Genomic DNA, 14,806 nt, shown 5'->3' on the forward strand with positions numbered 1-14,806 from the left:
TATATCTATCTATCTATTTATCAATTAAATCCATCTATCTATCTATCTATTTATCTATCTATCAACTAAATCTATCTATCTATCTATCTATCTATCTATCTATCTATCTATCTATCTATCTATCTATCTATCTATCTATCTATCTATCTATCTATCTATATACATACATTATACAAATATATTCAAGTCAGTAAATAGCAACAGCAAAATAAGCTGTTTGTCATTGACAGAGAATATTTGACAAATTATAGACTGTATGCGTGATGAATGTGTATTCCATTCATAGACTGTATATAAAAGATTCCATTGTTGTTTCAAAAAAAAGAAAATACAGGAACATCCGCTGCGAATGTAACAAGACTTCCTGTCAGTTGTGGAGGCAGACGTAAAGATGTCTGCGTCTTTGCGCGCCATTTTGTCTGCAGCTTGGTACGGCCCCGTCATTCTCATCTTGTCCAATCAGCGAGCTACGTGTAGCGCGCTGAGAGTTCACAGGTTAGGGGTTGCCAGGGTGAGAGGATGATGGCGGCAGGCGGTATGAGCTGTCGGCAATGCTGAAACGGATTTAGTCGGTAAAGAGTAAAGCGCCTGTGCTGCAGAGTCTGACCACCACCCGTTTAAGGACTTTACCTACTGTCAGAAGGAATAAGGACACTAATGGCGCTGCTCTATGGCTTGTTATGGCGGCTCTTACTGGTTCTGGTCCACGTCAACAGAGCGCTCATCTCCTGGCTCCGTGTCTGGGTAAAGAGCTGGAAGGGCCGGTTGTGGGAGAGGGCTATGGCCGCTTTGCTGCTGCCGTTAGCCCTGGCTGGGTTCCCGGACCACCAGAGGAAGTTAAATCATAACCCTGACGCTAATGCTAACTCTGCAACTAGGAACCGTATTGCCAGTCGCCGGTCACGGTGGCTGTCTGACGGCAGGTCTCTGGAGAAGCTGCCGGTCCACATTGGCCTATTGGTAGCCGAAGAAGAGCCCAGCTATACGGACATAGCCAACTTGGTGGTGTGGTGTATGGCTGTCGGTATATCATATGTCAGCGTCTATGATAATCACGGTAAATATTTGACACTTAACCTAACTGTGTGGTACTACTATGGTCGGTATCCGTCTGTGTGGGCTGTACTAGCGAATACACACCATTAACGTTGTTACCTTTTTATTGTTTTATTGATTTAAAAAAGCACATTAAAGCAGGCAGCAAGTAGTAAGGATAGACTGTTCTTATGTTACTACTTTCCTCCTCCTGTAAATGTGTTAATAGGCAAAAGCGTGCGTATCAGTAATAAACTAACGTATATGGAAAGCCTAAAGTGCCACTAATCGCAACTATTTCGACACGATCCTTAGCTAGTTTGCTCATTTTTGAAAAGTGAACAGCTGTTTCCTGTCACTGTCAACCTATACAGTCTCGTTTATAAGACTGTGTAAACTAACTATTGTCATATCTAATCATTTTAGGCATCCATTGTGTTTGATTTGTTTGATTAGTTTGATACGTTTGTTTGACTTTCATAATACATACAAAATGATCCAGCTCACTGTGACTTCTTTCAGTCATGTCATGTGACTGCAGAGGTTATATTAGTTTGTTCCTCATGAGCCAAAGCTAAGCACAGCCTATGCTCATTTTCCAAAAACAAATGGCTAAATGTGGCTTATTCATTACGTCTAGACTTTCAAAATCTCAGATTTATTATTACAGTCTAACATATTGTCCTAGTTAAATATGGGAAATGATGAGATTTGTTCCATTAATTGGATGTAAGTCCTGTGCATATACATTTGCATATTAGCAGTTTAGAACTACTAGGCTCAAACTAAGTAAACACCGCTAAGTTTACAGTAGTGTGCAATTCTATCACATGAACTTCTCATGGTTTTATTACTTTTTGAATATCAATAATTCTGTCCTCTGTAATGCTGAGCAAACAAAACCAGTGGATATGAGGACAACTGGAGTAAAACAAAGAAAAAATAAATGTAAAAGAGGGGAGAGGTTGGCTGGGCAATTCATTATTTAATTTTCATAGCAAGGGGAAGTATAGTAAAAGAAAAGAACAGATGATCCCACCTTTTGTGGGACACTCCTGATGAGCTTGACTGATGGTGACATATTTATATCACTGTCTTCGGTCTCTTCCCTCAGGGATTTTTCGGAAAAATAATATCCGTCTGCTGGAAGAGATAGTGAAGCAGCAGCAGGACTTGCTGGGGGTCGAGGGATCCAAATACAACGTGGAGTTCCTGAGCAACGGCAGTGACAAACATCAGCACCATGGTAAGAGCTCAGCACTAGGATGTGAAGTTTACATACTGTATGTCATTTATTGCCTCACACAAACAACGCTACACTGTAGGTGAAGTTCATTCAACAGTCAAAGGTCGAAGGATTGTAACGCAATACTTGTTTTCTTAACTTCCTGGCTTGTGTTTAATTCATTTAGTCATTCAGTGCATTTACACAACTGTAATGTATCTCATGTTAAACCAGAATGTAAGCAGTGATCACAGTGCAGATCTCTGGGTACTGCAGGGGTTGTGAGCTCCTACGGCTTAATGACAATCTCAGCTGCTGAAAAGGAGTTTAAAATGACTGTATCACTACTGTCATCTGTGTCTAATGGTTCATGCACGAACATTGTGAGCACAGGATACCGAGCTTCATATCATCCAATCTAGCTATGTCTATTCATCTGTACAAACTGATCTTCATAATATTAATAATAAATGACCAGAGGTATTCTATACAATTTTATCTTTGACATTTAAAATGAAACCACCTGTTAAGTCATTGTTTCAACATAAAAATGTTAATGACTGCCATAAAACTCAGCTGAACTCATTTATACACGTAAGGCCTCATTCACAAACAGTGTGTACTAGGGGTGTGACGATACTCTGAGCTCACAAGACGAGACGATACATGATATTGGGTTCAGGAGAACGAGACGATGATATTTTAACATTTTTAAGAAAACTTTAATGATGAAATATATGACTGGAAAAATAGTCTTTTATTTGACTGAAAGTCACAAAATGCAAAACAGTGCAGGTGCATTTTTAAAAGTTTTAACATCTTTTAAAGAATGTCACTTCAGTTCTACTTTCTAAGTATGCAGTATGCAATATGCAAGCACTGTGAAAGGTTTTGCCACATCAAAAGCTAAGTTGAATATAGATTGTGAGTCACAGAAACAATCCAGAAATAAAACCACTTACAAGAAAGGTTTAAGATCAAAATTTAAGTTTAGGCCCTTAACTGATAATGTATTAAGGGTAAAGATGTAGGTTGCCTCTTTCAAAACATCCTTTTGAAGGAGGCATTCTATATGTTGCAGTGTGCAGATCCTCTTTCTGGTTTTTGCCTTGAGTTGATTTTTGAAACCAGCACCTGTGAACGTTTTTAGTTGTGCGTACTCATCACCCTGTTTTGTCTACTGTAACATGACCCAGCTGTGTTGATAATTCGCCCTTTGCAGGAAGGAAAAGCACATTTCTAATGTCAGAATGTTATTTTAAAAATCAAGGCACAGCGTTTGAAGCATCGGTTGCTCACTATACATAATAATAATAGCATATGTAATAACTGATATCTGATGTCTGATATCTTTGACATCATATCTTTGCTGACAATTAGACTGACTTTACCCTCATCCCTTTCATACTGCGTGGCAGAAACCAAAGACAGGAGTGTTAAAGTCCTCTGTGCAGTATTAGACTTTTTCTCCAGGCCATTCTTCCACAACACAAAAGACATTGAAATTGAAATAGTCAAATAGAGATTGAGATAGAAACCCATATCCACAGGTTTTTGTCTCACAGTACAATAAGATGATGATGTTAAATGATACATATCCAGATAATTTATCCGTTATTCATCAAGGTAGTTTTTAATTTTTTTTATTGGACCTTGACGGAAAACTGACTTCATTTGACTTTAAAAAATATGAAACACTAACCAAAACTTACAGTACCAGTCAAAACTTTGGATATTTTCCATTCACAAGTATTACAGCGTGTCCAAATATTTGACTGGTACTGTAAATTATAACAAATTGAACCTCTGAGTTTTAAACTGGTAGTCGGAAAAAACAAACATTTGATGACATTAATGAAAAATAGTGAAAAATATTCAAATTTTCACTGTTCTGATGTTTTAGAGGCCAACCAATGCAGTGTTTCCCCTAGGTTGACTGCTTTAGAGTGGCTGGCCAGTCTCTTTTAAAACAAAATCAAACTGGACTTTGAAATAAAAAAACATGTGGATAATTAAGCAAAATGCACTTTCGGCTGGAAACACACACTGCTGCAGCTGCCAACATTTCAATGTCTCAGTCATACATTCTTCCCAATACCTCCCAATACAGTTTGTATGTGGGTGATGTTTTTGACTGAGGAATGTGTAACAGGTGCAGCCAGTTCACCCACTGCTGGCTGAGGCAACATGTAGCTTCTTGTGTCTGTACACTTCCATTAGGCTGCAGCTCCTGTATATACAGAAATGATTTGACAAACTGCTTCATCATTGATAATAGTGATGATTGAAAAGATCAAGAGTGGATTGTCTTTCTGACAGAAATGACCTCCCTGACGACGTGTGTGTGTGTTTGTGTGTTTCAGTGGTGTCCTGCAGGCCCATAGTGAAGGTCCTGTCTCCAGAAGATGGGAAGCAGAGTATTGTTCAGGCAGCACAGCAGCTCTGTCGTTCTGTGGAGAACAAAGAGAGGAGCTCCAAAGACATCAGCGTGTCCATGCTGGACGCACTTCTCAGAGGTACCACTATCTTTGTGTTTGTATGTGTGTGTGTGAGTGCAATTGTTTGGTGGGCATGTATTGTATTGTTTTTGGGATGCATTTGTTGGGCCTTGGTTACAAGTTTGGCTATCAGCAATAATTAATGATTATCAAAGATAGTTATTAATTATTAGAATCAATCAGCCCACACCAAACTGACTGGGTTGTCTTATTTCTCAGCGTGTGTGTTTGTTAGACACATTAGAAACCCAAATACATGCGCACATAAGCACTGAAAAAGTGAGTTTTTTAGTAAGTTCGTTTTTTTTTTTTTCATTGCCCATTTAACTTAACACAGCCTCCCTTAAATCTGACATACAAAAAAACATTAACAGAATGAAAATATACAATTATTTTTTAATTGAAAACTCAAGCTCTTTGTAAGCATATGGTACAGTATAATCTTTCACAATCTCTTACTTCATGCTCTATATTTTTGGCAACCCCCTCCCCATGCCTCTGCCTTATGCTCTCTCAATCGCTCCCTCCCTCCCTTCCTCCCTTCCTCCCTCCCTCCCACCATCATGCCTGAATTAGTCATGTCTGTAATAAAAACATTACAATAAGCAGTAGAAAACCTATACAAATAGTACCTACTTCCAACTATAGCCTCTTCTGTCAAAAAACATTGGCAGAATGAAGATATATGTTTTACAATTATTTAAATTAGGGATGTTCATAATTAAACATTTAACCTTTAACCAGTAATAATAATGTTGACCTCTAATACAACAGAGCCTCCAATTGTTATTCATATATGTATAGATGCTTCAAGCTGAGGAAACGATAAGCAAGTTATACCATAGCATCAATTCACTAAATAGGTACACTACAGACTATGTGAAATAACGATGGGAAAAAGAGCTGGACATCGATAAAACTGAAGGCATGTGGCTGAATGCCTGAGAAAACCAGTCATCCTCTACCAACCCCCGGACCTGGAGAGACTTCTGTTAGGAAAAACTGGATTGGCTTTTTTGTCACTTCCAAACAGAAATCTGAACCAACTGGCACCCAGCTATGTTGCTGGAGGGAGTCTGGAGGAATCATGGGCAAACATGCTCATGTTTTCTGGTCCCGTCCTCTATTCTGACCTTCTCAATGGAAGAAGTGATAATCATCTCAAAAATTATAGTATTAGGACAACATTCATATCCCTCTACCTTGGTCATATGATTGGCTAAGTAGTGAGGATACCTGCCTTCCAAAGATCTTGATGGCAGCATGTAAAAATAGTAAAGTTAAGGGGTGACAGACGTGTAGGGATGGGAGCTTAGTCTTCTCCAAGTCCAGAGACAAGTTACCGGAGTTAACAAATTCCAGAAAAGGATTCCATATATCTTGGAATTTCTTGGTCAAGCTTTTAGAGTTTTTCAAGTTCTAGATTGTAAAGAACTTCCTTGACCCATCGGTTATGTGATGGGGGATGGGTGAGCCTCCAATTGAGCAAGATCAGCCTCTGGGCCAACAACGTCGTACAGGCCAGAGCCCGCCTCGTTGCCACAGAGAGGTTATTGTCCCGAGGGGTGCCAAAAATGGCTGATAGTGGGTTGGGTGAATAATTTTTACACTTGGATGCAGAATGAATTAAAGCTGGAAAGTTTGTTCCAAAGTCGGCTCATATATCCTGTTTCTGCTCAGACTTTCATGAAGAGAATGTCCTGTTGGTGCGAAAGACAGAGCAGTATCCAGTCCTAACAACAAAAACAGAGCTGATGACTGATTATTATAGGAGGTTTTGCAGAAATATTCAAAGTTTGTGGTACCAATCACTGATTTACTTCAGGGAAAAGCTAAATTAATCTGGCCCTGGTCTGTCAAAAAGTTGTATGGTAGACGTGCACATCTGGAACAAAAACTTTTGTACACTGTAGCTCCCAATGCAGATGTGGTTTAATGGGTTGTCAAGAGTGACGTTTCTATCACGGCTCTTCTTCAGACTTAAACAAAATGTATAGTCGCAATCTTAAATAGATCAAGGCTCAGGTCACCTGACAGTCACATGATGTGTTGATCCCATTCCATATTTACAGGTGTATATCTAAATGTAAGGAAAATAATGCAACTTAAAATAGTGTACACAATAAAACAAAAGAAAACATTATATATAACAAACAAACAGAAAAATATATAATGATAATGATTCCGTACATATAAGTTAGGATCCCAGAGTACAATAGAAAAACATCAGGCCCATAGCCATCGTACCATCAATATGGCTGTGCCTGTGGGTAATAGCTATTGCTAAGGCTATTACACTATCTATTGCTGTGATTGTTATTGTGAAAGCCAGACACTCCTGCCACGATTCAAATCTGGTTCTTTAGTTATGACAGATGTCTTACTCATACACCACAGGAGTGCAGGAATAGCTTCACCACAATGGTCAGCTAACACAAACATGTTAGTTCAGATAGTGTTACATTCAAATCTGTCTATCACAGCCTTGCTAATCATAATAGCCACAGTAATAGCTACAATCATAGCAACAATAATTCCCACACGTCCATGGTCTAATCCCAGTTTCAGCCGCCTTTCACAATAACAGCTCCGGCAGCACCCAGTCATAATAGTTTATCCTCCATTAATTATCTTAACAGTGCATGCAATATAAACTTGCAGAGTCATTCTTCATTTTCAGCTACCAACTCTGCGAATGGGAGATAGCAGCATCATTCTCAACCTACATTGGCAGATAGACTAGCTGACGTGAACTACAGAGCTTTACACAGAGTGAAACTAAAATACATTATTCATTAGGTCGACATACTGCAGGGCTAAAATGTCACCAAACTTTTACCGTATAAATGCCAACATCTTTTGATATAGCTAAGTTTTGTTTAAGCACCCAACCTACACCTATCCTCACAAACAGACACAGCCAGTCACAGCAACTGTCCTGTTAACATAGCCAGTGGCTGGAGCTGCTGGATTCCCAGACAAATTAGTACATTTATCGATACACATTTGGCAGCAGTAAATTTACTTTACTGAAATGAACTCACTTATTACCTATTCAATCTGCTATCTCCTATTTTCAAAAGTATGTCTCATTAGTAGAAACAACTAATGTTTTGTACAAATAGTGTGTTCTCAGTAGGGCTGGGTATAGTTTAAAAAATGATGATACCAAGGACCCTTAAAGTAATACCAATACCTGTTGAGTGCTTGATACAATACCCATCAAGTGAATGGAAGCATTAAATTGCGACTTCAACGCTTGCTTTGATTGGCTGTAAGCAAGTCCATACAAATAGTGATATTTTCTAGCTCTGGGTGCAAAAAGGATTGATTACAGTATTGATTGTATCCAGGATGAACACGTTTGTACTGATTTCCTAATAAGGACTTAAAACAAACACATGACAGTAATACAAAACAACATGTGAGCACATCTGGGCAATACCATCCAGAGTTCAGTGTGAAAAAAACAGAAGACCACCTGTTTACCTGAAAATGGACTATACCTCAGAGTAAATGTCAATGTCAATGTCAACTTTATTTATATAGCACATTTAAAACAGCCAATGGCCTACCAAAGTGCTTTACAGTAAAGGAAGCAGAAACAATAAAAACAAACAATAAAAACAATAAAAAACAAAATAATATAGAGAAATAAAACAGATAAAAGACCCAATAAAAGCGGCTATACTCCGCCAAAGTGAAAAAGTGTTTTTTAAAGGAAGTAAAGGAAAATAAGGAAGCATAATGCAAAAAAAGTATCACAATATTGGTGGCAAATATTTTCCATTGATAATATATTGCATGACAAAATATCATAGCATGTAGCTATTAAGATTAATTGTCTGACCCCTCACTGACTTCCAGTAGTGATGAAGAAGGGTACTCAGCATGCTTCTTCACATCATTCTCACTCATATATCCTGCAGCTTCCTGAGCTGACCTTCTGTCCCCAGCAGCAGTTACTGGTGCAACAGAGTGCATCTCTGAGTTGCACTGCATTGAAGTGATGTTGGTATGGATAAAGCAGCTGTGGTGATAACACGCTGTCTGTCTTTGCGCTTTTTTTCAGAATCAAAGTATATTCCTGATCCCGAGCTGGTGGTGAAATTCGGTCCGGTGAACAGCACGCTGGGCTTCCTCCCCTGGCACATCAGACTCACTGAATTCATGTAAGATACTCTGTCACTTAATCACTGCCTGAACTTTATTAACAAGCTTACAAATCACATTCTTACTTTTCTAAATCGTATCTCTCCGATTCACCATATATAATATGTACTGTTTGTCTGTGTTCAGTAACTGCCATACAGGAGTATCGATGCAATGAACAAGTCCAATAACTGAATGTCAATGCAAGCTGTAGTTTCTACAGCAACATTGTTCTGCTAGTTTAACTCATAGCAAACATTTCCTCTACCAACAGAATAGAACACAACTTCAATATTTACACATATTTATTAAAACTTAGAGCGTCTATTAGGGATGCTTGTTTTAAATTGTTTTCCTGACCAATAGCCAATGCTCATTGACTGACCATTAAACATTAACCAACATGATTAAAATGTACTATTTAGAATGGATGACTGTCATGTTGCATTAAACAATACCAATACAACATTTTTTTAATAAGAAAAGGTTTATTTTTTACATGTGCAAATGGCAGCATAGACAACAAGAGAACATGAGAATTCACCCACCTGCAGTGCTACTGTGAACAGAATAAAACAGACAGATAAAATAAACCAATAGGCTGACACAAGAAATATTGAATTTAAATGAATGTTTAAGTAAATAGCAAACCGTAATCTGACTTCCTAATGAACAAAAACAGATGAACAAAACCAAAACACACATTAAATCCTTCATCACAGATAGCGCTGTATAACTGGCATGATAGCCTAGATCTGTCATGTAGGAAAATATTTCATAACTTATTAAAATGAATAGTAAATATTTGCCAGACTTTATAATGTATGAACAGATTAACAAATGAAAACACATTGAATCTTCCCCCAATTGCGTCAGCGCCATGCTGGTAGCACACGTTTCCATAAATTTTGCTTTTGCTGCTTTTCTCTTTGGTTGGTGGGTTTGTTTTCTACTACTGAAAAAAATGCAGACGTCATTGTTTTATGTGTTTCGTTTATTATTGTTTTGGTGACAGAGATCACAGGAAAACAGGTTTCAATTCCATGGATAATAGCCGGTCTTGATGGGATTTGGTAATTAGGCTCGTTATAGCCCAGTAGCCACATACCATGCTGATAGGCAAACTTTCTTCGTCCACCATGGAACAGATTCACTGGTTTATCTCCTCATACCATCACACATCACTGCATTGCCTATCTTACTAAGCTCGTCTTCCACACAGTACTTCTTTTTGTGTCGGCTTCATTTAGCTCAGGCTCAGCTAAATATGGTTGTAGGCACGTGTGGTTGGTTGCACGTGTCGACACGCCCCCATGAGCTGATTGATATGTATACACTATTTTTCTTTTACCATGCAGCAAACTTTTAAAATTAATTTTAAACTGTTTACCAGACACGTGCACAACTTTTTGACATACAAATACATATATTCTTTTTTTAGACTGCTTTGCTTTTTAAATGTTACATGCCTCTATTTTGAGTGCAAACAGTCCTTCACACAGTAGATGGCACTGTAATCTTACATTTCATCTTGTCTCTGAAAGTGTTGAGTTGTGTACAGTTTGATATTTCCTGTGTTTGAAGTGTGTATCCTTTTCTGCTCTGCCCTCAGCTCCCTGCCCTCCCACAGAGACATCTCCTACGAGGACTTGTTCGGTATCCTGCAGCGGTACGGTGTGTGTCAGCAGCGACTCGGCCAGTGATGTGCGGGGCCAGGGTCGAGGCCTTCACGCAGGAACAAATGTGGTTTGACAGTCAGACGAGAGGTGGGGGCAGGCGGTGACCCCTCCATGCCTTACCGAGTCCCTCATTACTTCTCCTGAAATCTCTTAACAGACTAAGAAAGCTCAAATATGAGGAAACCAGGAGACCGGTCAGCTGACTTCCTGCCACCAGCCCTTGTCTTATAATAAACTCACATTCCAGAACTTCTGGAACCGGCTCTCCAAGAGAAAATGGCACATCAGAAACACGCACTGACATGAGAAGACTGTCTATAGACTCAGTGTACCACAAACCCTGTTTTGTCTTCTCAGACCCTCTGGCTCACTGTTTGTCATTCAGTCTCCAGCTGCTGTTTACTGCTGAAGCCTTCACTCAGCAGACAACAAAGAAGAAACAAGGCTTTGTGCCCAATCCGTGTAAGGAATCCTGGGAAATATAGCTACATGTAGGAGAAACTCAATCACCACCAACACTCGAGCTTGCACAGAGGAAGTGGATCTCGGACAGAGTGGTTAATGATGTGTAAATATGAAAACAAATTAATGTGGCTCTGTGTTTGTCCCTGTGGCCTCTTGCTTGTGGTCATGTGTCACATACAGAGGTTTGTTTAGGGTTCTTGTTTGACCAATCAGAGCCCTGAAATAAATAAATGCACTGTCTCTGTGTATATGTCCAAGGCTTATATGAAAATCTTAATACAACTTCACAAAATCATCTTACTATAACTCTAAAGAAATGCACTGTCTCTGTGTATATGTTCACAGCTCATATGAAAATCTGATTACAACTTGACAAAATAATTTACCTCTAACTATACTCTCCCCTCCTTCCCCCCATATACTGAAGAGTGTTGAGAGATATCACCTAACTGAAGCTCTGTACTTGGGTCACACAATAAAATGATGACAGTGAGATGTGGTGAAGGGCTCCAGGAGAAAGCTAGTAAGTGGACCTTTAGGTCAAATGATTTTGTCAAACTACTCTTTAAAAAAATGTTGACTCTTATTTAGTTATATTTGACACACCTCCCTGACGGTTATCATTACCTGAACTGCAAAGTTCAGTCTTGATCTTGGAAACAGCAATTGACCAAATAATCTTACCTCAAGGTGTACTTACTAGTTTTCCAGTACTTTCAACTACAGCTCATGGTCTTTCTCAATGGGTGGAGTCAGTCTACTCAGTCTTCAGTTCCAAAGTACTGCAATTCCAAACTGAAGTAATTACAACTGAGTGACTCCCCCCATCCACTGAGGAAGACCATGAGATGTGGTTGAAAGCCCATGAAAACAGCTGATGGGGGTTCAATCCAAAGTTTAAAATATTTTGCTTAAAAAAAAACTATATTTTGTTTATTTTTGTGTTAGCTGATTCAAAAATTACACAATGTTCTATATGGTGGCAGCTAATGTAGCCTGTGGTTATCTGGAGATGACAGTTGGTGCTCATGATAGACCTTTTTACAGCAGACATTTTGACGTGACAAAGCAGGAGTTTGATGGCTACATTCCATTTAGGTGAGTCGGTTGCAGACTGATGTTGTGGCTGACTGACACCTAATGGAATGGAGCAATCATTACCTACTGTTATCATTTACATGTACTAGGGTTGGGTATCGTTTAAAAAATGACGATACCAGTGCCAATTCAACTACTGTTAAAGTGTTACAGATACCAATTAGGTACTTCATTCGATACCCATCACACATGTTGTGCACCTGCTTTTATCCGGTGTAACAGGCGTGTAGTGTCGCCACACTTTAGAGCGTTTAGGTGGCATCTTGGCTGCTGAACTGCTAAGTGCGCTTACTCAAATTCACTGCGACTTCACCACCACAGACGGGTTGTAGCTGCTGTGGCAGTGGGCCAATTACATGTCGCATTAAATCGATGAATGCTTGCTTGATTGGCTGAGAGCAAGTCAGTACAAATAATAGTACAAATACATACTTTCTAGCTCTGGGTGCAAAAAGGAATAATTGCAGTTATTGTCTGACTGGAGACGTTTTGAGACTACTTGGTATCGATTTATTTCGGTCGATACCTTAAAAGGTATGAAGTACTGATACCCAGATCTAACACACTAATGCTTTTTCTGCTTTGTCAAGCTTAAGTATCTGCTGTAAAAAAGAAGGTCTATGATGAAGTAAAGTGGAGACTTTATCTGTTCTATTGTGTCTTTATCTCAAGTTGGCGAATAACTCCTCTTTGACGAAGTACTCTGTAGAACGGATGTCTGAGAAAATGTGACATTCATGGTGTGTTCCAGTTGTACTCAGAAGTCAGAATTTCCGAGTTCCCAGTCGGAAATTTAACTCATGAACCCCAGAAAAATAATGTTTTATATGTGGAGGTGACGTCATTATACAATATTTGTATCAAGGTAGAGTTTAAAAAAGGAAATTGTTCTCGAACTCCAAAATGCAAGCACAGCTACTCTTTGCTTCTGTATGGAATCCCTCCTGGAGTGTGTTAAACGTCACACACTGAAGATAACAGTGGCGGAGCATGTTTGTGTGTTGTTCATGCAGTACTCTTGTGTGTATGTGTGTATGACAATTGTGGCTGCCTTGGGAATTATTATCTCCGTCCATGAACAGAGCCTCGGCGTTGTCATGTGAAGTCAGTGTGTTCATGAGTTGGTTTTTCTTTGTCTGACTGTTAACATTTTCACCACCATGTAAGGAATCATCAAATGCAAACTACATGCTGTGAGACATATTGACTGCATCCATTGATGTCGCCCTCCAGCTTTAAATAGACATGTCTGTCACACCCCACATGTACACTGTGTCTGGGTCTGTTGGCATTGTCTCCTGCATGATTGCATTAAATTTCTTTGTTTTTCTGCCCTTTGATCTCATCTTTTACTTTTCACACGTACAAATCCATTTCCAACAGAATTCCTAATCCATCTCCGCTTCACATTACCTTTCAATAACAGTAAATCCAATACAGACAAGAATGAGCTTGCAGTGACTTGAGTGGGAACTATCACACTTGAAAACAGTACCTCCAGTTTGAAGTTTTTGTGTCCAGTTTTGGGAAAGAAAATGTTGAGCATGGAACTAATAAGTCGATGTCTTCACTCAGTAAATGTTGAAATGATGTAATGACATTATACAGTATCAATGGCTGCAAATACTAAGTTAAGCAGCACCACCCTGAGGGTCAGACCTCTGTGAGCAGTTCCAAAATACATCTGAAAGGTCATAAGATGATTAAAGACATAAATAAAATCTCTGTTGCACAAAATTATGTTGTTGCTTTTTGTAAACACACTAATGTTTGCATTTTTCATGTGAAACATTGGATCCCTCTCACTTAAACTGGCCCAATACTTTTGATTGGCCCAAAACTGATGAAGCCATTTGTGGCAAAAAACATAATAATGGCTGATAACGTAATACTGACCGATAACATAATAACGACCGATAACGTAATATTGACCGATAATGTAATAATGGCCAATAAAGTAACAGCCGATAATGTAATAAAAACAGCTAACATAATAACGTCCGATAACGTAATCATTTTGCCAATTTTTACGTAATAAGCTGATAACGTAAAAACTTGCCAATAACATTATAAAATGTTTGAACATTTAGCCAATAACGTAATAACTTTTTGACAACAATGTAATAAGTTATTACGTCATTGGCTAGGTTAAAAAAAAATCCTTGGCAAATGTAATAACCGGAGCCGATAACTTAATAATATGTTAATATCACTTTATTTAGGCTAAGTTTCATTTATTGAATATAAAGTGTTTTTCCATGCAACAATACATTCTTCCAAAGTAAAATAAAACTTTTATCGATATTTTCAATAATAAAAGCACTAGGTTTTGCCAGAATATCTTCACAAATGAGCTATGCCAAAATAAATGTACAGTAGTTTCTAGACATTCATAACAAAAACTACAATTCACATGAATGTCTCTTTTTAAGATAATTTTTACTTTATGAATGAGTTTAAAAGAAATATCCTTAACTTTATTGATGATTAAGTATCAATGTGGTAGACACCAGGCCTTCTTCCACACCATGCCATCCACAAATTGATTCCAATATGAAATCACATATGGTAATGTAATATCTCTTTGGAACAGAGCTCATATAGATCTGTTGTTGTTTTTTTTTTTTACTAGAATAAGCGTATGTTGGAGATAA

The 14,806-nt window shown here is 38.5% G+C and overlaps 1 protein-coding gene across 1 annotated transcript; it reads left to right on the forward strand.

The window, feature by feature from the left end:
• The first annotated feature begins 511 nt into the window (after positions 1–511).
• On the forward strand, positions 512–13,486 carry nus1 (NUS1 dehydrodolichyl diphosphate synthase subunit). The gene is made up of 5 exons (XM_062436673.1): positions 512–1,057; positions 2,150–2,281; positions 4,624–4,776; positions 8,831–8,930; positions 10,523–13,486. Exons 1-5 carry the CDS (start codon positions 658–660, stop codon positions 10,611–10,613), a joined length of 876 nt encoding a protein of 291 aa, XP_062292657.1. The 5' UTR covers positions 512–657; the 3' UTR covers positions 10,614–13,486.
• The last annotated feature ends 1,320 nt before the right edge of the window (positions 13,487–14,806 follow it).

The sequence above is a fragment of the Scomber scombrus genome, chromosome 17 (assembly GCF_963691925.1).
Source record: "Scomber scombrus chromosome 17, fScoSco1.1, whole genome shotgun sequence".
Lineage (NCBI taxonomy): Eukaryota > Metazoa > Chordata > Actinopteri > Scombriformes > Scombridae > Scomber > Scomber scombrus.